Below are 22307 nucleotides of genomic sequence, written 5' to 3' on the forward strand. Positions count from 1 at the left end.
TTATAAATTTGTAACGTTTCAATGGACAGAATAAAACCATAACCATATGTATGCTCTATATACACAGTACAGAAAAAACATACAAATGCAGACTACAATGACGCAATACCTGAAGTTGAATCAAAGCATAGGAAGCAGGGGGTATGCCAGGAGCATGGAAGATGTAACGCAGGGCATTGGTGAAGAGGAAAGCAACCTGTAGGTGTAGAAAAGTAAGAATAGAAGTTACACAGGTCCCTGACATATGCTGTTAAAAGGAGTTCTCCAGGAGTACAATATTGTTGACCTATTTCCTCAGGATAGATCATCAATGACTAATCAGTAGGGGCCTAACACGACTCTCCGATCAGCTGTTTAAAGGGCCACAGCAATATGGCCTGCTCACTGCATACCAAGCACAGCGCCATACATTGTATAGTGGCTGTGCTTGGTATTGCAGTCCAGACCCATTCACTTGAATAGGACTGCGCTGCACACAGGCAATGAGCAATGAACATGAACTCCCTGGCCGAAGAAGAGGCCACAGCACTCACCGGAGTGAACATCTGACCAGTGCGGGGTGCCAGGAGTTGGGTCCCCACAGATCATATCCTGAGGATAGGTCACTAATGTTTTGCTCTCTGGAAAACCCTTTAAATGTTAAATCATATATAATAAAGTCATAAAAGAAATGATGATGCGCTCTAGAAACAGCATACAAGAAGACTCCTTGTTTTTTGCTGTTTCTGTGTGCATGAGCCAAATGGACTCACCATAATGACAGGGACAGCGTGGATCAGTATCACAGACTGAACAGTGAATCGTTCATGGTCTAGAGCAGTTACAGGGCGTGAGAGAGCCTGGTCCAGCCAGCTCCTGAAAAAGAAAAAACGCCTTATAGAACACAGGAGTAAACGCCATCCTAGATCTGTTTAACGGATACACGTTCATTTCCCTAATGTAGTACAAGATGGAACCAAATCCAGAAATGTTCTCAACGTTGGGAGATAAGGTATTTCTGAACACCTCTGATTTGGAATAAATGATTTTGTATATGTTTAGGAGTTATTTTGAGTAAAAAAAAAGGAGATTTTTGTATAACTTACCAGTTAAATCTCTTTCTCGCTCTTCCTTGGGGGACACAGACCTTGGGTATAGCTCAGCTCCCTAGGAGGCGTGACACTAAGTAAAACTGTTAAGCCCCTCCTCCATCAGCTATACCCTCAGCCTGGAGATAGAGGCTACCAGTTGCGTGTCCAAGTAGTGAAAGGATAACAACCAATAACGGAAACAACCAGCCAGCAACCCAACGGGGCGCCAGACCATAACCCTGTAACAAAACACAGAAGGGTGGGTGCTGTGTCCCCCAAGGAAGAGCGAGAAAGAGATTTAACTGGTAAGTTATACAAAAATCTCCTTTTCTCGCCCATTTTCCTTGGGGGACACAGACCTTGGGACGTTCAAGAGCAGTCCAAGAAGGGAGGGACCACAAACCCAAGGCGGACCACCACCGGAGCATCAGGAAACCGCTGCCTGCAAAACCAGGCGGCCCAAAGCAGCATCCGCTGATGCATGCGTATGCACTCTATAGAACCTTGTGAAAGTGTGCAGAGAGGACCAAGTGGCTGCTTTGCACAACTGTTCAGCCGAGGCCCGATGCCTCTGCGCCCAGGAAGCTCCGACTGCTCTGGTGGAATGAGCAGTGACGCTGAAAGGCGGAGCTCTACCCTTGGCTCGATAAGCCTCAGACACCGCCAGTTTAATGAAACGGGCAATAGCCACCTTGGAGACCGCCAAACCCTTGCGCGAACCCTCCGGAACCACAAACAGGGAGTCCGTGCGCCGAAAGGATCCGGTGACCTCCAGATAAATCTTCAACGCCCTGACCACATCCAGACGGTGCAGTTCCCGTTCTCTGGGGTGGGAAGGAGAGGGACAGAGCGACGGAAGGACGATGTCCTCATTGATGTGAAAGGCGGAGACCACCTTTGGCAGGAAGGACGGGACAGGCCGAAGCACAACCTTATCCTGGTGGAAGATCAGGAAAGGTTCGGAGCAAGAAAGAGCCGCTAACTCCGACACCCGTCGGAGAGATGTGATGGCCACAAGAAAAATGACCTTGCAGGACAGAAGGCGAAGGGAGACCTCCCGTAAAGGCTCGAAGGGGGCTGATTGGAGCGCCGAGAGCACCACATTCAGGTCCCAGGATGGAACTGGAGGGCGGTACGGCGGAACAGAGTGAGCCACCCCTTGTAAGAAGGTCTTAATTGGCCCCAGAGGGGCCAGGGGACGCTGGAGAAGAATAGACAGCGCCGAAATCTGTCCCTTCAGAGAACTGAGGCTCAGCCCCAGGTCCAGACCCGACTGGAGGAAGGACAGGATCGTGGGAAGAGAAAACCGGAGAGGTGGGATGCTCCGGGACTCACAGAACCCCAGATAGGACCTCCAAACCCGATAGTAGATCCTAGAGGACACGGGCTTACGAGCACGGATCATGGTGCGGACTACGTCCGCGGAGAAACCCCGTCGCGTTAAGACGGCGGTCTCAATAGCCACGCCGTCAAACGTAGCGAGCCTAAATGCTCGTGGAAGATCGGTCCCTGAGAGAGAAGGTCTTCCCTGGAGGGCAGTGGCCACGGTGCGTCTGCCAACAGCAACATTAGGTCGGCGTACCAAGACCGGCGGGGCCAATCCGGGGCGATCAGAATCGCGGGAACGCCCTCTGCCGCGATCCTCCGAAGAACCCGTGGCAGGAGGGGGAAAGGAGGAAAGACGTACAGAAGGGAGAATTCGCGCCACGGAAGAACGAGCGCGTCGGCGCCGTACGCCTTCGGGTCCCGTGCCCTGGCCAGGTATCGGGGGACCTTGTGGTTGAATTTGGAAGCCATGAGGTCCACGTCGGGGCGACCCCAGCGAAGACAAAGGGCTTCGAACACCTCTGGGTGCAGGGACCATTCTCCCGGGTCGATGGTGGACCGGCTCAGGAAATCCGCCGCCCAGTTGTCCACCCCCGGGATGTAAATCGCGGATAAGGCCGGCACATGCGCCTCCGCCCAGAGGAGAATGAGGGTCACCTCTTGCATCGCTGCAGCGCTGCGAGTGCCTCCCTGATGGTTTATGTATGCCACAGCCGTGGCATTGTCCGATTGGATCCGAACAGGGTGGCCCCTCAGTAGATGGGTCCAGTGTCTGAGGGACAGAAGAATCGCCCTCAGTTCCAGAATATTGATTGGAAGTCTGGACTCCGATAGAGACCAAACGCCCTGGACGGACCGGGGAGGGAAAACCCCCCCCCACCCCCGTAAGCTGGCATCGGTGGTAATCACCAGCCAGTTCAGTGGGAGGAAGGACCTCCCCCGTAGAGGGATATGCAACCACCAGCTGAGGGAAGCCCGAGCCAGGGGAGGCAGAAGAAAGGTCCTGTCCAGACTCCTCGGTGATTTGTCCCAGGCCGACAGAATTGCCCTCTGAAAGGTGCGGGATCGGAATTGTGCGAACGGCACCGCTTCGAAACAGGCAACCATCTTCCCCAACAACCGCATGCTGGATCTGAGGGAAGGGCGGTGATGACGGAGGAGACTGCGAACAGACCCGCAAAGGGCCAGACGCTTGTCCGACGGGAGGCGGACCTCCGCCAACTCCGTATCCAGGAGCATCCCCAGGAAGATCAGCCGTCTGGAGGGGGTAAGAGAAGACTTGGGGTGGTTGATGATCCAACCGAACCGCGTCAGGGTCTCCAGAGTGAGTCCCACACTGCCGGATGCCTGAGAGAAGGAGGGTGCCTTGACCAAGATGTCGTCCAAGTAAGGGAGAAGAAAAACACTTCTTGAACGCAGAAGGGCCAAGACAGGGGCCAGGACCTTGGTGAATACTCGAGGAGCCGTCGCCAGACCAAAGGGAAGGGCGACGAATTGGAAGTGATCGTCCCCCACCGCGAAGCGCAGGAAGCGGTGATGACATGGAGCAACCGGAACGTGGAGATATGCATCCTGAACGTCGATTGAGGCCATGAAATCCCCTCTTTCCAGGGAGGCCACTGCGGACCTGAGAGACTCCATCCGGAATCTCTGCAGTCGGAGAAAACGGTTCAGGCGCTTTAGGTCCAAGATCGGTCGCACTGAGCCTTCCTTCTTGGGAACCACAAAGAGGTTCGAGTAGAACCCCCTGAACCTTTCCGTCGGAGGCACGGGGGCGACGACACCCTTGTCCATTAGAGAGCGAATGGCCGTGAAGAAGGCGGCCGCTCGTACGGGATCCCGCGGAGGACGGGACCGGAAGAAACGGTCTGGCGGAATGGACGCAAATTCGATCTTGTATCCGCAAGATACAATCTCGAGCGCCCATGCGTCTGAGATGTGGGCCCGCCATACGTTCCTGAACAGTAGAAGGCGGCCCCCCACCCGGGTGGGTGGGGGCGCACCTTCAGGCAGAGGGCTGCTGGCCTGAGGGAGCCCGTGTGGGCTGGGGCTTGCGCCAGGTAGATTGCGTCCGAAAAAACGGCTTCTTGCGTCTATCCTGGGCTGGGCCAGAGGAAGAAGAACCGGCCGCGGGTCTAGACCCGGTGGGCTTGCGAAAGGACCGAAAACGGGACGAACCAGCGCGACCGCGGGGGGCGCCCCTCGGCCTGGACTGGGGGAGGTGAGTACTCTTCCCACCCGTGGCCTCAGATATAAGTTCGTCCAGACGGGTTCCGAACAAGCGGGAACCCGAGAATGGTAGGCCAGCCAAAGAGCGTTTGGAAGCGGCGTCCGCCGCCCAAACCTTCAGCCAGAGTTCCCTCCTGACAGAAACTGCCAGGGCAGAGGAACGGGCAATGAGGGCACCCGCATCAAGAGAGGCCTCACAGACAAATTTTCCGGCCTGGACAATTAGTTGGGCTAAGGAACGGAGGTCCTGTAGAGGGACGTCCGACCCTAACTCCCGTTCCAGTTGCAAACCCCATTCAGAGACCGCTTTACCAGCCCAGGCGGAGGCAAAGACCGGTCTAAGGGCCGAACCAGAGGCAGTAAATATGGCCTTGGAGAGGGATTCCGTACGACGGTCCTCAGCAGACTGGAGGGAAGATCCGTCTTGTACAGGAATAGTAGTGCTTTTGGACAGGCGAGCCACGGGAGGATCAACCTTAGGCGGGGACGTCCACGTGGTCACAGAATCCGCTGGAAAGGGATAACAAATGTCCAGCTTTTTGGGTGTAACAAAGCGGACGTTAGGCCGGGTCCAAGCCTTGGACACCACAGAAGAAAAATCTGCGTGGATGGGAAAGACCTTGGAGGTCTGTCTGGGGCGAAGAAAGGACACGCCGGCCTGTTCAGAGTTGGGGGGGTCATCGTGTATGTGAAAGGTATCACGGATGCTAGTGATAAGATGCCCCACCGCGGACGCCAATTTGGACGGAAGCTCTGAGTCCATGTCCACGTCCGAATCCGCCAGTTCTCCCTCAGAAAGCGTATCCCTTTGAGAGGATAGACTTGACTGAGCTCGCACGCATGGCGGAGAGAGCGAAGCATCTGGAGAAGATGTGCGCTCAACCCTTGAACGTTTCTGAATATGCCGGGCCCTGGAAGATTCGCTGGGAGGCAGGGAATCAGTGGGGGCGGCAGAAACGGTAGTCCCAGCGGGTGCGACAGGGATTGTGGCAGCCTGCGGGAGAGGCGGTCTATCCACGAGACGGCCCACTACGTGTGTAAGGCTTTCCACCGCCTGAGACAGAGACCTAGCCCAGTCAGGGGGTTCAGAGGCACCGGGGGGCGCAGCGGAAAGCGGGCCCTGCACCGGGGCCTGACATGCAAGGCAATGCGGCTCAGATTGCCCACACGAAAAAAGTTCCTTACAGGCGGTACAGGCATGGTACCAGGGTTTGGGGGCACCCGTGGGATCTGACATGCTGAAAAAGTGGTCGTACCCCAATACAGAGACCACAAGGGATATAGCAGCTATGACCAGGAGGGTTAGGAGAGGGTTAACTGTCCTACCAGTGCCTCAGAAGAACGTCAGGAGTAGAGAGGATCAGCAGCAGCTGCAGCAGCAGCAGCAGCAGGGAGCAGCAAACAGCAGAGAGCCTGCAGATAGCGCCCACAGAAGCCGAGCGATACACCAGGTGCTCAGAGTCCCCCACGTGTCCCAGCTTCCTGTCTAGGAGTGAGGAAACGCGGGAAGAATTCAGCAGAAGCGCGGGGAACAAGCTCCGCCCCCTCCAGCGCTTGAAATGTCTCCTGTGAAGGAGAACCTAACTCCGCCCCCAAAATGGCGCGCGCGCGCGTAAGCCACGCCCCCTGCTGCCGAAAAAACTCGCAGGGCTAAGAAGAAGCAGGATGCCATGAAATAAAGGGCCCGCAGGCCCCAAGAGTGCGGCGATTATTCCCAGGTGGGTGACCTTCTGCCACCATTGTCCCCTGCCCCGCCGATGCCGATATGGTCATGTCGGGCATAAGCCCCGCCCCCCGTTCGGAACGGAGCGGGCGGCGGCGGGAGGGAGAGAGGGAGAGATCAGCCGTCTTGAAGAGTAGCCTGAAAATGGGGGAAAACGGCGTGGGGGCGCAGGATACACGGAGGGGAGCTGGGGAGGGTCTGCTGGAGCGCTCAGAATGAGCGACCACGGGTGCCCCCCTTACCCAGAGGGGTACATGCTTGCCGATAGGGACGGGGTATGGGCTGGAAAAGCCATCTCACCTGTCTTCACCCTCAGTTCCTTCCAGCAGGGTCGCCCCTTCAGCTACTGGCACCGCAGTGGCAGGAAGCTGGGAGAGGGGCTTTGCGTGCGGGCGACCCCCTAGCTGGCGGGATGTAGGGGAGCCATTGCTGCCCAGATCCTCCTATTGCTTCTGTGGGGGAGGCAGCAGTGCAGATAAGTTGGCACTGGCGCAGCCCACCCCGGGAGAGCAGAGAGGCCCAATGCGTCTCTGGTATCTCTAGGAAAAAACAAAAATAAAATAAAATTACAACAAGGAGAAAACAGCCCTGCAGTAGCAGGGAGTGTCTTGCCTCCTTGGACACTAAGCTAAAACTGGAAGCCTCTCTCTCCAGGCTGAGGGTATAGCTGATGGAGGAGGGGCTTAACAGTTTTACTTAGTGTCACGCCTCCTAGGGAGCTGAGCTATACCCAAGGTCTGTGTCCCCCAAGGAAAATGGGCGAGAAAAATAATTTCAGCCTGCATTCTTCATTCATTTTTAGACTCCTTGATATTCATTCAGTTTTCAATTTGCTCCTAGTCTCAGACTTCTCTCATGTGGGCATGTCTCTTCCAGCAACACATGCTGGATCTGTGTGTCCAGGATGATGCTGCCTTCCCTCTACATACTGCCTTGTGTGTGCTTTCCTCCCCACCTACAACCTGTGAGACCTGTCCTCCCTTACACCCCTCTCCCTGCAGCAGGAAAGCATGCATACCTGCCCCCCTTGTGTCACGTGAGCAATTTTCTTCTACGTAAAAGGGCCAATTGCATGACAGCAGATATTCACAGCGGGGTACCTGAGCTAGGAAGCCAAGGATGGGGTGCGAGGGAGCCAGGACCCCGCAGTGGGGAGCTGGTAAGAATGCCCCCCTTTTGCAGGTCTGACCAAAAAGAGGGGTTTGCCAAAGAACCGCTAAAAGGTGGCCAATCCCTTTAAAAGGTGTTGCCCCATCAGGAAGTTTATAGCATATCCAAAGGAAAACTGGAGAAAACATTTATTGGCTACTTGGACTGTAAAACCCCACCAATGTCCTCACCTGACATTATCCATAACGGGGGTTTTTAAGACACGAAACAGATGATGCTGCTGGGGGTTCTGTGGTACTCTTTTGCAGTCAGCTTGAGGGGACGGTGATGGAGAGAAGGGGGGAAAAAGATCTCCTGGTTCCAGGACTATATGTTCATCATCCTGCAAGCAACGTAAGATAGGCCATATATAAATCACGATCTACACACCATAAATTCTGCTCTTTAAAGGGGTTGTCCGGGCTTTTAATATTGATGACCTATCCTCAGGATAGGTCATCAATATCAGATCGGAAGGGGGTCCGACACTCGGCACCCCTGCCTATCAGCTGTTTATGGAGACGGCGCGCGCGGTGCACACGTGCCGCCTCCCTTCTCTCCTCCAGTCCACTGCTGCTGTCCCATAGACATACAACGGAGCACAGGGAGACGGCACGCGCGCACTGCGGGCGTCGTCTCCACAAACAGCTGATCGGCGGGGGTGATCAGACAACTCGAGACTTGGCAAGATTGAGGGTTGAAAACCCAGCAGGTAGCAATACCATACTGTGATTTTAAGTATTGCATGCATAGTTAAAAGGGTTCTGACTGCTAGACTATCACCCATCACAAGAACTGGGGTCCCGTGTCTACCTTTTCAATACAGCAGCAAACATGTGCGCTGCCACTCTATTTAAACCCTATGGGACGGCCGGTAACTGTACTTGCCTATTTTCGGCGGTCCCATAGACTTTGAATAGAGCGGCAGTCCGAATGCTTACCCGTTGCTCCGTTTGAAGAAACAGGACCCCTGTTCTTAAGATCAGTGGGGGTTCCAGAGGCCGATCCAAGATCAGACACTTATTGCCTATCCCAAGCTGCAATTGTAGGACAACCCCCTTTAAAGACCAATGCCATCTAAAAAGGGATATGGCACATATTAATCATAAAGAGAAAATTTTTTTAAGGTACACGAGGCGGGTTTAACATTCTTTATTGCTTTGGCTACACTTGAAGACAGAGGGGAGGATCCTGCTGCAGCCAGTTGTCTTACAGGCAGACACAGGCTTGTGTAAAGGAAGAGGGGGAACATGGCTGATCACCTGGGGCAAAAGTTGGAAAAAACTGTCATAACTCTTAAAGGGATATCCATTCACACGTCCGTAAGTGTTTTGCGGATCCGCAAGACACAGACACCTGCAATGTGCGATGCGCAATTTGCGGACCGCACATCACAGACACTATAATAGAAAATGCCTTTTCTGGTCGGCAATTGAGGACAAGAATAGGACATGTTCTATTTTTTTCAGGAACAAAATTGCGGATCCCGAAAAAACGGATGCAGATCCCGAAAATGCGGATCCAGGAAATGTGGATTTACATCCGTTCCAGCCCCATTAAAAAGTGAATGGGTTCGAATCAATTATATCTCAAAAACCTACACCTAAGAAATTAATTTCACTTATTTATAGCAAGTTACGTCTACCACCTTTACTTGCCAAACCCTCATTCGTGAGTAGCTGGGAGAAAGACCTCAACATAGTCTTCTCGTTTGATACTTTACATGGTCTCCTTAGTTACCCCCACGGTGCCTCACGCTGCGTTCGAATTCAGGAAAACTGTTAAAATTCTAACCAGATGGTATAACACGCCCGATAAAACATCACTCTACTCTGACACCGCTTCGGGCGCTTGCTGGAGGCACTGTGGGGATAAAGGCACTTTCCTACACATTTGGTGGACTTGTCCCAACATACACAAGTGGTGGATGGAGATCTTTGCATCATCTAATAAGATCTGTGGGTCAACTGTCCCACCCTCTCCACAACTTGCCCTCCTATCCCTACATACTACAGACCAGAAGGTAAAACCATCATATCTCTTTATGCAAATGTTAATAGCTGCCCGCTTATTGCTTCCCACCTACTGGCTCCAGGCCCAAGTCCCAACCTTGGAGGATTGGATCCAAAAAATGGACCAACTCCATAGGTTTGAAGAACTTTCCTCCTGGGAAAAGTGATCCCATAAGGAATTTCTCAAAAAATGGTCGCCATGGAGGAACTTCAGAAACCCGGACTAGAGAGTTGTAAGCACTATTGTCTGACCTCTTGGCTCCCGAGCTAAAGACCCGCTTGTCCAGAAGAACCCATTTCTCCAGTAATGCTTCAATTGTCCCCATAACATTGTTCCTCACCTTTCTGTGTGGCCTAGAGGACGTTGTAAAATGCTTTATGTGTACTGTCTAGATCCTTGCTGTATTACCCATACACTTGCATAATACCCGTCTCTTTAAATGCCCAGATATGTAAAGGCTTGCATGCCTATGCTTTGACACCTTGATTCTTGTAATCCCCTGTTTCATGTTGAAAAATAAAAAAATTTAAATAAAAAAAAAGAAAAAGTGAATGGGTCAGCAAATTGCGGAACGAATGCGGACCCAAATTACGGACGTGTGAATGGACCCTAAGGCAGGAATTTTTATCGGATTTTATATTATTTGTGTATTTTTTATGTTTAGAGTTCTTTTATATGTAGCCAAGACAGGAAAGGTGCACAATCTTTTTGACATTGCTATGAAGCAGGTTTGTTTTTTAGCACATATGTACAGTACTTACTACTTACCTTCATGCCTCGGAGAGACGCAAATGATTCCTGTCCTGGCCTCAGAGCAATGACATCTCCATCCACCAGCAGGCTAACTGGGAGGTTCACTAGCCGTCCATCTCTATAAACCCAGTGAAGAGGCCATGATGGGGCTGATGGCATGTACAGGTCGGGATACACAGAGTCTTCCCATAATACCTCCTGTCCACTTCTCAGCACATCTGCAAGCACAGCATGCTAGGTTATTCCATTCAGTAAAAAATGTATATGGGGGGGGGGGGGGGGGAATCATAACAGATCATAACAGATATTTACACTTTATAGATCCTATAATTCGGCAGTCACGACACTAGTTTGAAAAAAGACTAAACTGTGCATAAGGCCTCATGCACACGACCGTTGTTGTGTTCCGTTCCGCAAAATGGGGTTCTGTTGTTCCGTGATCCGTTTTTGTTTCCGTGTGTCTTCCTTTATTTTTGGAGGATCTCCAGACATTAAGAAAAGTAAAAAAAAAAAAATCTAAGTCAAGTTTGCCATGCAAATGATAGGAAAAAAAAACGCGCGGACGATCTTGTGTGCCTCCGCGTTTTTTCACGGTCCCATTGACTTGAATGGATCCGCGAACCGTTTTCCGTGAAAAAAAAAATAGGACAGGTTATATTTTCTTGATGGACTGGAACCACGGACGCGGATGACAAACGGTGCATTAGTCGAGTTTTCAACTGACCCATTGAAAGTCAATGGGATCACAGAAAATCACGAAAAACTGAACAACGGACACGGAATGAAACAACGGTCGTGTGCATGAGGCCTAAAGATGTGGAACGTGCCGGAGGAATCAGAGGAACGAAACTAACGGGGGAGCGCCGATCGACTTGAATGCTGTCAATTAGCGGGCGTTATTGGACTGTGTGAGAAGAGCCTTAGGTTCATCTGATGGTTGCGTTAAGGCTTCCGTACATAACAAAAGGCAAAATGCTCTACCAGATCCATTGTGTGACTAAGTCCTCTTTCACACAAGCGTGACGGATTGTGTTCAGTGAAACGCGCACCATTTTGCAAGCAAGTTCAGTCAGTCTTGTCTGCAATTGCGTTCAACTGTTCAGTTTTTTCCGTGCGGGTGCAATGCGTTTTTCAAGCACGTAATAAAAAAATGAAGGTTTACAAACAACATCTCCTAGCAACCATCAGTGAAAAACGCATCGCATCTGCACTTGCTTCCGGATGCAATGCGATTTAACTGAAGCCCCATTCACTTCTATGGGGCAAGGGCTGTATGAAAAAACGCAGAATATAGAACATGCTGAGATTTTCCCGCAACGCAGAACTGACGCGTGAAAAACAACGCTCATGTACACAGACCCGTTGAAATGAATGGGTCAGGATTCAGTGCGGGTGCTATGGGTTCACATCACGCATTGCACCCACGGGGAAAACTCACTCATGTGAAAGGGGCCTAATGCCTCCAGAGCAAACCATTGCATGACTGATACCTCCAGAGCAAACGCTCTACAAGATCTATAGCATGACTGATACCTCTGAAAGCCACAACCCTAACTGACTTATAATGAGCTCTGTCAGCTTGTGGTGTCCACCACTTTGACAGAAAGTACACTACTTCCAATAAATATGATGAAATCTACGAAGGAGGCTCCATATGGTGTACAAGCTCATTTGAGTTTTGGGTTCTTCGTAAAAGGAGGGAAAATATAAAGATTTAAAAAACGAGATTTTTGTATAACTTACCAGTAAAATCTCTTTCTCGCTCTTTCCTTGGGGGACACAGAAGACCTTGGGTATAGCTCATCTCCATAGGAGGCGTGACACTAAGTGAAAACTGTTAAGCCCCTCCTCCACAGCTATACCCTCAGCCTGGAGAGAGAGACTGCCAGTTGCGTGTCCAAGCAGTGAGAAAAGGCAAAGTCCAACAAGGAACCAACAAGCCAACCACCCAACGGGTAACAAAAACTCGGAAAACGCACAGAGAAAAAACAATTAATGGGTGGGTGCTGTGTCCCCCAAGGAAAGAGCGAGAAAGAGATTTTACTGGTAAGTTATACAAAAATCTCGTTTTCTCGCCCAGTTTCCTTGGGGGACACAGAAGACCTTGGGACGTTCAAAAGCAGTCCAAAAGGGGGAGGGACCACAACACCAAGGCGAAGCACCCGAAAGGCATCAATGAACCGCCGCCTGTAAACCCAGGCGGGGTAAGGCAGCATCTGCCAAAGTCAGAGTATGCACCCTGTAGAACTCAGAAAGGCGTGCAAGGCAGACCTGTGGCCACCGTGCCCAAATGCACGGCCGAAGCCCAATGCCTCCGGCCCAGGAGGCACCGACCGCTCTGGTGAAAGGAACGGTGACACCAAAGACAGAATCCTGCCCTAGGTGCGGTAACCTCAGCAATAGCCAACCTGATCAAGCGGAGGAAAACCACCCTGGAGTCTGCCAACCCTATGCACAGACCTCCTGGAAACCCAAGAGGCCGAACGACTGCAAGAGTCGGAGATCTCCAAGTAAACAACGGCCAGGCCCAAACAACGTCCAAATAGGTGAGGTGTTGAAGCGAAGGCAACACCACCTTCAGAAGGAAGGAAGGAAGGAAGAAACGAGATGCAGAACAGCCCTGTCCTGGAAAGGACAGAAAACTCATAACAAAAAAAGGGGGCCATGCCGGCACCCGTCAGAGACACGACTGATACGGAACACAACCGTACAGGACAGAAGGATAGAGTGAACTCCTGTAACAGCTCCAAGGGCAAGATTGGAGCGCCGAGAGCTCTGGATATAGTCCCCAGGGCGGTACCGAAGGACAGCACAGAGGAACCAAAGAGCCACTCCGAGGAAGAAGGTCTTGGCAGGCCCAGAGGGTCGGGAACGCTGGAAGAGGAAGAACAGCGCCGACACTTGACACCTCAACCAAAAGACAGAACCATGGGGAAAGAACTTCAGAGTGGGGAATGCACAGCTTTCCACAGAACCCCAGACAAAAAACCCTAAATCTTACGACAGAACCTGGACGAGACACAGCCAGGAGTGGACAGCAGTGAACCCGCTGGAGTCGCCTGGCAAGCAGGCGAAACCCAATGAGAACAGGCGCAGACCAGTAACACGGGCAGAAGGGTCGACAAAACTAGCCCCGTCGGCCCCGAACAACGTTGACCCGCATCCACCCGAATGGGGAGCAGAAGGACAGATGCAAAGACCCAAAAGGATCCGCCAGACGCCAGGAGAAGGCAGGCTAAAGACCATGCTGATGTAACCACGTTGAACAGCCCCTGTGTGGGATCAAAGGACAATCTGAACCGAAAAGGTAGTCCCCCCAAGTTACCGAGAAGGTAAGTCTACATCAGGACCATCGTCTTAGAACGGGCCACGCAATCTGCACCCAGCGGGAGGACAGAACGCGGTAGACTCGGTAAATAAGCACACAGCTAATACAGCCAGCGCGAACAAGGGAGACAGTACGAGGCCAAAAGGAACACCGGAACCATCCACAGGAACAACCAGGACTCACCCCAGAGGGGAGGACAGTGAAAACACAGCCTCCGTAGTCTTGTGGGAAGCCACATCGGAGTGATCTGTATAGAGCGGGAGCCAAACAAAGCCGGCGAAAAGAGGCAGTCGAGACAGAGGCCGACATAACACCCTCCAACCGAAAGGAGGAGGAGTGGGCAACAGGGAAGCCATAAGACAGCTCAAAAACAGAACCCGCTACACTGTGAGACGCCCGGTCCACCGCCTCGCAGAAGGCGAATACCTTGAAGAACCCAAGGCGGAGGTCCTCCGGACCTGGGTAATCCAGCACCCAAGAGAAGTTGGGTGACCGTCCCGAGAAGAGCAGCCCGAACCCGGCAGCAGATCAGACAGAAAGCGTAGAGGCGCCAAGAGGAAGGACTCATACCACACTGCATCCGAAGAGGAGGAAATTGCGGCAGGCAAGGGAACCGCAGTCCTGACAGCGCCAATGAAGAATTCGAGAGGCCCCGCAGACAACAGCACTCTCGACCATGGGACCACTAGCGCAGGGAAGCAATGCTGCAGAAGGACGCAAAGGGCATGCATCTAGGACCCACGAACACTCCCTGGAATGAAAGGCCAACTAAATGAATGAGCACCACCCAGCTCGGTGCAGCAGAGAGAAATAGAGCCTGTCCGGTCAAGAGGACAGAAGGAACTCCCTAGGGACGAGTGCAAGGCTGGCGGCAAGCATCGGCTCCCAAGAAACAAAGGTATGCCGCAGGAAGCAGGTGAGGCATACGAACGAGCAGCCCCGCAAGCAGCGAGAAGGCCAACCCACCTAGAAAAAAGGGGGGCTCGTCCCAGAGCGCCACAGCATGTACGGAATCGCAAAGTGCAACCTGAAAGGGAGTTATGCACAAAACCAGTATAGCATGCGACGGAACGCAATCAGTCCACCCCGAAAGGGGGGAAATTGTACCTGGCCAACTACAGTTGGCAAGAGTGCAAAGACCGGTCCCAAAAGGGAGTGATGCCTAAGGCCGAACCTACTTCAGAGAAGCAGGACATACCCTATAAACCAGCAGGAATGCAGGAGGTCCATCTAGTGAAAGGGGAACATGCACAGGGTATCCTAGCATTAAATGAGTGTGCAATAATACACCCAACACTGAACTCAGCGAGAGAGTAACTACTCTGCCAATGAATGGGGACATGTACAAGTCCAGCCCAGCCACATAAGGACAGCCGTGAATCCCAGGAGCGTGCCAAATTCTGCCCTTGAAGTGAGAAGTGGTCACGCACAAGGCCAGCACCGTATCCAATGGAAGTGCAAGCGTTCCACCCATGATAGAGGGCCATTCTCATGGCCAGCAATGTATCCGGTGAGTGTAGCACACCGCCCAGAAAAAGGGGGTAAAGCACATGGCCAGCATCTCCTCCAGGGAGAGTGCGAGCACACCGCCATGCATGGGAGTCATACACATGGCCAGCAACGTACTGGCGAGAGACAACCACAGTCACTAAGAACGCGTGCATGTCGCCTGAGGAAGGAAGGCATGCCCCTGGCTGGCAGCGAATCCAGCAAGAGTGCGTACACTGCCTACGGAAGAGGAGTCATGCCCATGGCCGACAGCGGATCCAGCGAGAGTGCAAGCACCCTGCCATGTATGGGGTACATGCACGTGGCCAGCAACGTACCTGCGAGGAAACACCCAAAGACAGAGGGATGTATGTATGCTGTCTGAGGGAAGGAGGCATACCTAAGGCCGGCAGGGAATCCAATGAGAGTGCAGCATACCGCCTAAGAAAAGGCCGGCAGCGCAATCAGTGAGAGTGCAGCACAATAACATAGTACATAAGTACATCATAGCACATCAGCGAGAGTGCAGCATAATAACATAGTACATAAGTACATCATAGCACATCAGCGCCGCCTGGAAGGGGGTCGTGCACACAGCCAGTACCGTATCCGGTGAAAGTGCAGTATCCCGCCTAAAAAAGGGGGGATGCACATGATCGGCATCAGATCCAGTGAGAGTGCTGCGTTCCGCCCAGGAAGGGGGTCACGCACATGGCCGGCAGCGAATCCAGTGAGTGCAGCGTTCCGCCCACGGAAGGGGGTCACGCACATGGCCGGCAGCAAATCCAGAGAGTGCAGCGTTCCACCTATGGAAGGGGGTCGTGCAGAAGGCCAGCACCGTATCCGGTGAAGGTGCAGCATTCCGCCCAAGAAGGGGGTCATGCACATGGCCAGCCAGGGAGAGTGCAGTAGCCCGCCTAGGAGGGGGGGGGGGAATGCACATGGCAGGCACCATAACTGGAGAGACGATGAATGCTGCCTACAGAGGGCCGAATGCACTTGGCCAGCGCCGTATCCTGGAAGAGGCAAGAAAACCGCCTAAAAGGGGAAATGCCCTAGCAGCGACGCAGGCTGGGAGCGCAACACCATGCCGCCTGTGGAAGGAGGTCATGCAGACATGCAGCATTACTGATGAGGCTGCAGCGTCAAGCGCAGCCCAATAGAAATCATGATCTATTATTTTTATTTCATTTATTATTTTTTTTTTTTTTTTTTTTTTTTTTCTTCTTTCAACTCAGCCTCTGAGGCTAAAGGGGAGCCACCATATAGGGGCCCTGAGAAAAAAATGGGGGCCAACTACACAGACCCAATTTTGGGAGCCGGCCTGCACCCAAAGGGTTAACAGGGATCCGGCCTGGAGGGCGGCGTGCGATCCCCTGGGGGCGGAGGAACCTCCAGGCGGGAAAATTCGCGCCTGGAGAAGTTCCCGCCCCCTCCACCAGAGACCGGAAGATTGCGGCCTAGTAGGCCGCGAAGCCGGGGGCTAAATTGCGGCCCCCGGCCCGTCATACCGCCGGGACCTGGGGCGGAACGGCGCTTCAAACCGGCCGCGGGAGCCCACCCCGCGGGCCGGTCGGGATTGCGGCACAGCAGGCCGAAGCCTGGGACCAAGTAGCGGAGCCCCGCCGACCGCCACCTGCTGGGCATAGCCCAATGCCGGCCGCGGGAGCCCACCCCGCCGGCCAGAAGAGATAGGGGCCCGGAATGGCGGTTCGCCGGCGCGGGAGCCCACCCGGCCGGCCGGAGAGACAGGACTGGAATGGTGGCTCGCTGGCCGCGGGAGCCCACCCCGCCTGCCGGAGTAAGGAGGCCTGGAATGGCGGACCGCCGCGGGAGCCGCGGAACCTAAAATCTTTTGCGGCGCCCGGCCGCACCGGAATATTAGTGCTGACCGGACCGGAGCCCGTGATGGACCAGGGGCAGCAAGGCGCGGGCCCTGTGGCCCTGAAGCAGTGGCCGGTAAGAGGGAGGGGGACCCTGAGACCGGGTCTGTGAGGGTGGGAATCCTGCCTAACCCCTACGTCAGGGGCAGCTAGGTCTGCAGCTCCCCAGGCATTCTTCTTGCAGGAAGAAGGGTGCCATGTCCTATGGGAGCAAAATGTCGCCCTGTGGCAGCCAGGGGCCAGCCTAGGGCTAGCAGGGACAAAAGGGTCCAGAGGCCCTGTCAGTATGGGAGTCAGGCACGCAGGAGACCGGGGTGGGGTGAGGGGTGAGGGGGGGGACGTAGGGCTGGAGAAGCCAATCTCTCACCATAGCCGTCTTCACCCTCGGTCCGTTCCAGCAGGGTCGCCCCTTCAGCTACTGGCACCGTAGTGGCAGGACGCTGGAAGAGGGACTTGGCGTGCGGGCGACCCTTGTGCTGGCGGGATGTAGGGGAGCTGGGCTGCCCTGATCCACCTTGCCTTCTGTGGGGGAGGCAGCAGTGCGGATGACCGGCACTGGCGCAGCTCGACCCCGGGAGAAACAGAGAGGTCTAGTGCGTCTCTGTTGTCCCTGATGATCTGGAACAAAAAGAAAAGAAAAAAGTAAAAATCAAAATTTAAAACAAGGGGAAAACAGCCCTGCAGTAGCAGGGAGTGTCTTGCCTCCTTGGACACTAAGCAAAAAACTGGCAGTCTATCTCTCCAGGCTGAGGGTATAGCTGTGGAGGAGGGGCTTAACAGTTTTCACTTAGTGTCACGCCTCCTATGGAGATGAGCTATACCCAAGGTCTTCTGTGTCCCCCAAGGAAACTGGGCGAGAAAAAATGTTTTTAAAAATCCAGGGTTTGCGCTTTTTCCCCCCCAGTAATAGCACCGCTCATCACGTAAGTCAATGGGGATTAGATGCAATATCTGACAGCCCATGGACAAGAATTGTGCTTACCATGGATTGAAAAGAAAAAAAAAAAATTCCCTAAACTCATAAGGATGGAAAATTGGCCGCCGGTAGGTTTACACAGGGCGAGAAGAAGCCGATTATCGGAAAGGAAGAGGTGAAGTGCTGGAAATCCCCTACACAGTATGAGGGTCCTTGCACACGACCATATGCCCTCCGAGACATACGGTCAATGAGCGGGCCATATGTCCCGAAGCGGCATTGATCGTGCGCACGGCATCATAGATTACAATGATGCTATGGATGTCGGGCCGCCCGCGGGGCTATTGTCCCGCACTCATATGATTGCAGTTCGCGCTCACAGGAACATTAGTCCCAGATAATGCGCCCGAGAATCAGGCCACATAAACCCACCACTAAATCAAGTTACTGATTGTCAAATGCAGATCAGGCACCAAGATGACACCATGTAAAGGCATGAAAAGAAGACATCTCTCCTCAGGGTACTAAGAAAGAGTATAACTTGTGTTTTACAATGACACAAAGAGAAGGAGTGCCAGCTATTGTTCTCAGCTGTCAACCCAAAACTGACATGGACGGAGATGAAAAACACGACCCTTCAGGGCAATCAGCTGAAGAAGGAACCGAAGGAAAACAGAAGTGCCCGCAGCACGGCTGGACAGAAAGCCAGTAAAAGTCCCATAGGTGCAATGATATTCTATCACAGTCTATAACATAAGCGGTCAGAGGATCCGACCTTTGAGAAGACCAAAAACTACAGTAAAAATAAATAAATCATGTTTTTAAATAAAATTGCAAAATACCGGTAAATAAAAATATTCTGAATTCCCCCCTTTGCCCAATTTTACATATATAAATAAATGAAAAAACAAAAGGGGTAGCACTGCATACAAAAATCTTCAACCTATTAAAATATAAAAATATTTTTCCAGCACGGTAAATGTTGTAACAGGAAAAAAAAATAAAAGTCAGCAAATCGCCATTTTATGGTTACTTTGTCCCCTTCCCCAAATTTCTTTTATAAAAAGTGATCAAAAAGTTGTATGTACCCCTAAATGGAAACAAAATCTACAGCTTGCCCTGCAAAGAAAAAAAAAAGGCCCTCGCTCTGTAGACGGAAACTTATAAATGATGTCAGAATTAGGGCTGCAGCTAACGATTATTTGAATAATCGATTAGTTGCCGATTAATTTCTACGATTAATCGGCAAAAACGACAAAATTACAAAACAGAGGTTTATATGATCTTACTTGAAAAAATATGTTCAAAGGCCATATTAAAACAAATTGTGGACGACACTATTATGGGGGATCTGTGGACGACACTTATGGGGGATCTGTGGGCGGCGCAGTTATGGAGAGGGGGATCTGTGGGCGGCGCAGTTATGGAGAGGGGGATCTGTGGGCGGCGCAGTTATGGAGAGGGGGATCTGTGGGTGGCGCTGTTATGGAGAGGGGGATCTGTGGGCGGCGCAGTTATGGAGAGGGGGATCTGTGGGCGGCGCAGTTATGGAGAGGGGGATCTGTGGGCGGCGCAGTTATGGAGAGGGGGATCTGTGGGCGGCACAGTTATGGAGAGGGGGATCTGTGGGCGGCGCAGTTATGGAGAGGGGGATCTGTGGGCGGCGCAGTTATGGAGAGGGGGATCTGTGGGCGGCGCAGTTATGGAGAGGGGGATCTGTGGGCGGCGCAGTTATGGAGAGGGGGATCTGTGGGCGGCGCAGTTATGGAGAGGGGGATCTGTGGGCGGCGCTGTTATGGAGAGGGGGATCTGTGGGCGGCGCTGTTATGGAGAGGGGGATCTGTGGGCGGCGCTGTTATGGAGAGGGGGATCTGTGGGCGGCGCAGTTATGGAGAGGGGGATCTGTGGGCGGCGCAGTTATGGAGAGGGGGATCTGTGGGCGGCGCAGTTATGGAGAAGGGGATCTGTGGGCGGCGCAGTTATGGAGAGGGGGATCTGTGGGCGGCGCAGTTATGGAGAGGGGGATCTGTGGGCGGCGCAGTTATGGAGAGGGGGATCTGTGGGCGGCGCAGTTATGGAGAGGGGGATCTGTGGGCGGCGCAGTTATGGAGAGGGGGATCTGTGGGCGGCGCAGTTATGGAGAGGGGGATCTGTGGGCGGCGCAGTTATGGAGAGGGGGATCTGTGGGCGGCGCAGTTATGGAGAGGGGGATCTGTGGGCGGCGCAGTTATGGAGAGGGGGATCTGTGGGCGGCGTAGTTATGGAGAGGGGGATCTGTGGGTGGCGTAGTTATGGAGAGGGGGATATGTGCACTGTTATGGGCATAACAGTGCACAGATCCCTTTCCTCATAACAGTGCACAGATCCCCCTTCCCATAGCAGTGCCATACACAGACCCCCCCTCCCCATAGCAGTGCCATACACAGACCCCCCCCTCCCCATAGCAGTGCCATACACAGACCCCCCCTCCCCATAGCAGTGCCATACACAGACCCCCCCTCCCCATAGCAGTGTCATAGACAGATCCTCCCCCCCTCCCCATAGCAGTGCTATACACAGACCCCCCTCCCCATAGCAGTGCCATAGACAGATCCTCCCCCCTCCCCATAACAGCCCCGGCCCCGATGCTTATAAGTCGGACTAATCACGTCTGCATCTTTATTTTACCTTTTTACAATGACGCTCCTGTAACAGCCAGGCAGAGCGGACGGCGGCGTAACGTCACTCACTCACGTGACGCACCTGCTCCGCCTACCTCATGAATGAAGGAGGCGGAGCAGGCGTGTCACGTGAGTGAGTGACGTTACGCCGCCGTCCGCTCTGCCTGGCTGTTACAGGAGCGTCATTGTAAAAAGGTAAAATAAAGATGCAGCGCCCGCCCGCCCGCCCGCCCGCATAGCAACGAATCGGCGATTATTCGATAACTGGATTCGTCGACAACGAATCCAGTTATCGAATATAATCGATTACATCGATTAATCGTTGCAGCCCTAGTCAGAATTATGCAATGCAAAGAAAATTTTCATTTTTTCAAAGTAATTTTGTATCATCGTAATCCTACTGATCCACAGCATAAGGCCTCATGCGGTCCGCAAAACACGGATGCCGACCGCGTGTGTTCCATAATTTGATGAACGTGCGCCCATAATAGAAATGCCTATTCTTGTCTTGGACAGGTTTTATTTTTATTTTTTGGGGGGGGGGGGCCATGGAAGAGAGAAACGGATGCGGACAGCACACAGAGTGTTGTCCACATCTTTTGAGACCCCACTGAAGTGAATGGGTCCGCATCCAAGCCACAAAACAGGCGGCTCGGATGCAGAACCAAACAACTGTCGTGTGCATGAGGCCTAGGGGTACATTCACAAGACTATGTTTTGCAGTTCGCAAATTGAGGATCCGCAAAACACGGATACTTGTCATGTGCGTTCCGCATTTTGCACGGCCAGCCCTATGACAGCAATGCCTAATTTTGTCCGTAATTACGGACAAGAATAAAACATGCTCTATCTTTCTTGCGGGGCGGACGGATACACCATCTGTTGTCCACATCTTTTGCGGCCCCACTGAAATGAATAGCTCCACATCAGTTCCGCAAAACTGTGTAACAGATGCTGATCCATAAATACGGTCGTGTGAATAAGCCCTAAGATATATTTATTTACAATACACCAAAAAAAAAAAAAATTCAATGGGGTTCCATGCCCGTGAGCAGGCATCCTCAAACTGCGGCCCTCCAGCTGTTGCAAAACTACAACTCCCACAATGCCCTGCTGTAGGCTGATACCTGTAGGCTGTTCAGGCATGCTGGGAGTTGTAGTTTTGCAACAGCTGGAGGGCCGCAGTTTGAGGATGCCTGCCCTTGAGGATCCTATGGTATGACATCAATGTGTGATATGGGTCCAACCAATAGAATCCCTATCGAACACAAGAACCAAAAAGGTGCAGCAATCGCTGGAGACATCGGTGACATCCTGGCCACACTAATGTCACTGCAGCACCAGTTATTTCCCCCACATTAATGACAGGTGCTGTTTGTGACCATGTAAATCAAAGATGTAGCATAAGTAGACCTCATGCACATGACCATGTCCGTTTTCTGATCTGCAAACAGCGGACCTGCAAAATATGGATGTGGTCACTGCGCCGACCCACTGACGTCAATCAGTTCGTAATTTGAGGACATTTAATCTTTTTGCATATTGGACATACAGATGATCCGTGAGCATTCAGCATCCATATGTCGTTAGGATGGAACGTGTCCTATACTTGGCTGCAAAAACGCAAACAAAGTCAACGGGTCCGCAAAAAACGTGGACTCAACATGACCATTTTCATAATTTGCAGATATGCAATTTGCAGACAGCAAAATACTTCCGGTCGTGTACATGAGGCCTTCTAACTAAAGTGAAAACCGCCGTGGACATAG

At 52.6% G+C, this 22307-nt stretch overlaps 1 protein-coding gene across 2 annotated transcripts in view; it reads right to left on the minus strand.

Moving 5' to 3' along the window:
• The window catches only part of TMEM94 (transmembrane protein 94), a 114042-nt gene that overhangs the window by 64461 nt on the left and 27274 nt on the right, over positions 1-22307 (minus strand). For both annotated transcript variants that reach the window (XM_044300009.1, XM_044300008.1), the window contains exons 6-9: positions 10279-10481; positions 7689-7840; positions 753-855; positions 110-196 (exon numbers count right to left, since the gene is read on the minus strand). In XM_044300009.1, coding sequence (XP_044155944.1) covers positions 110-196; positions 753-855; positions 7689-7840; positions 10279-10481 — 545 coding nt within the window. The remainder of the gene's footprint in view (positions 1-109; positions 197-752; positions 856-7688; positions 7841-10278; positions 10482-22307) is intronic.

This window comes from Bufo gargarizans, chromosome 6, assembly GCF_014858855.1.
Source record: "Bufo gargarizans isolate SCDJY-AF-19 chromosome 6, ASM1485885v1, whole genome shotgun sequence".
NCBI classification, from domain to species: domain Eukaryota; kingdom Metazoa; phylum Chordata; class Amphibia; order Anura; family Bufonidae; genus Bufo; species Bufo gargarizans.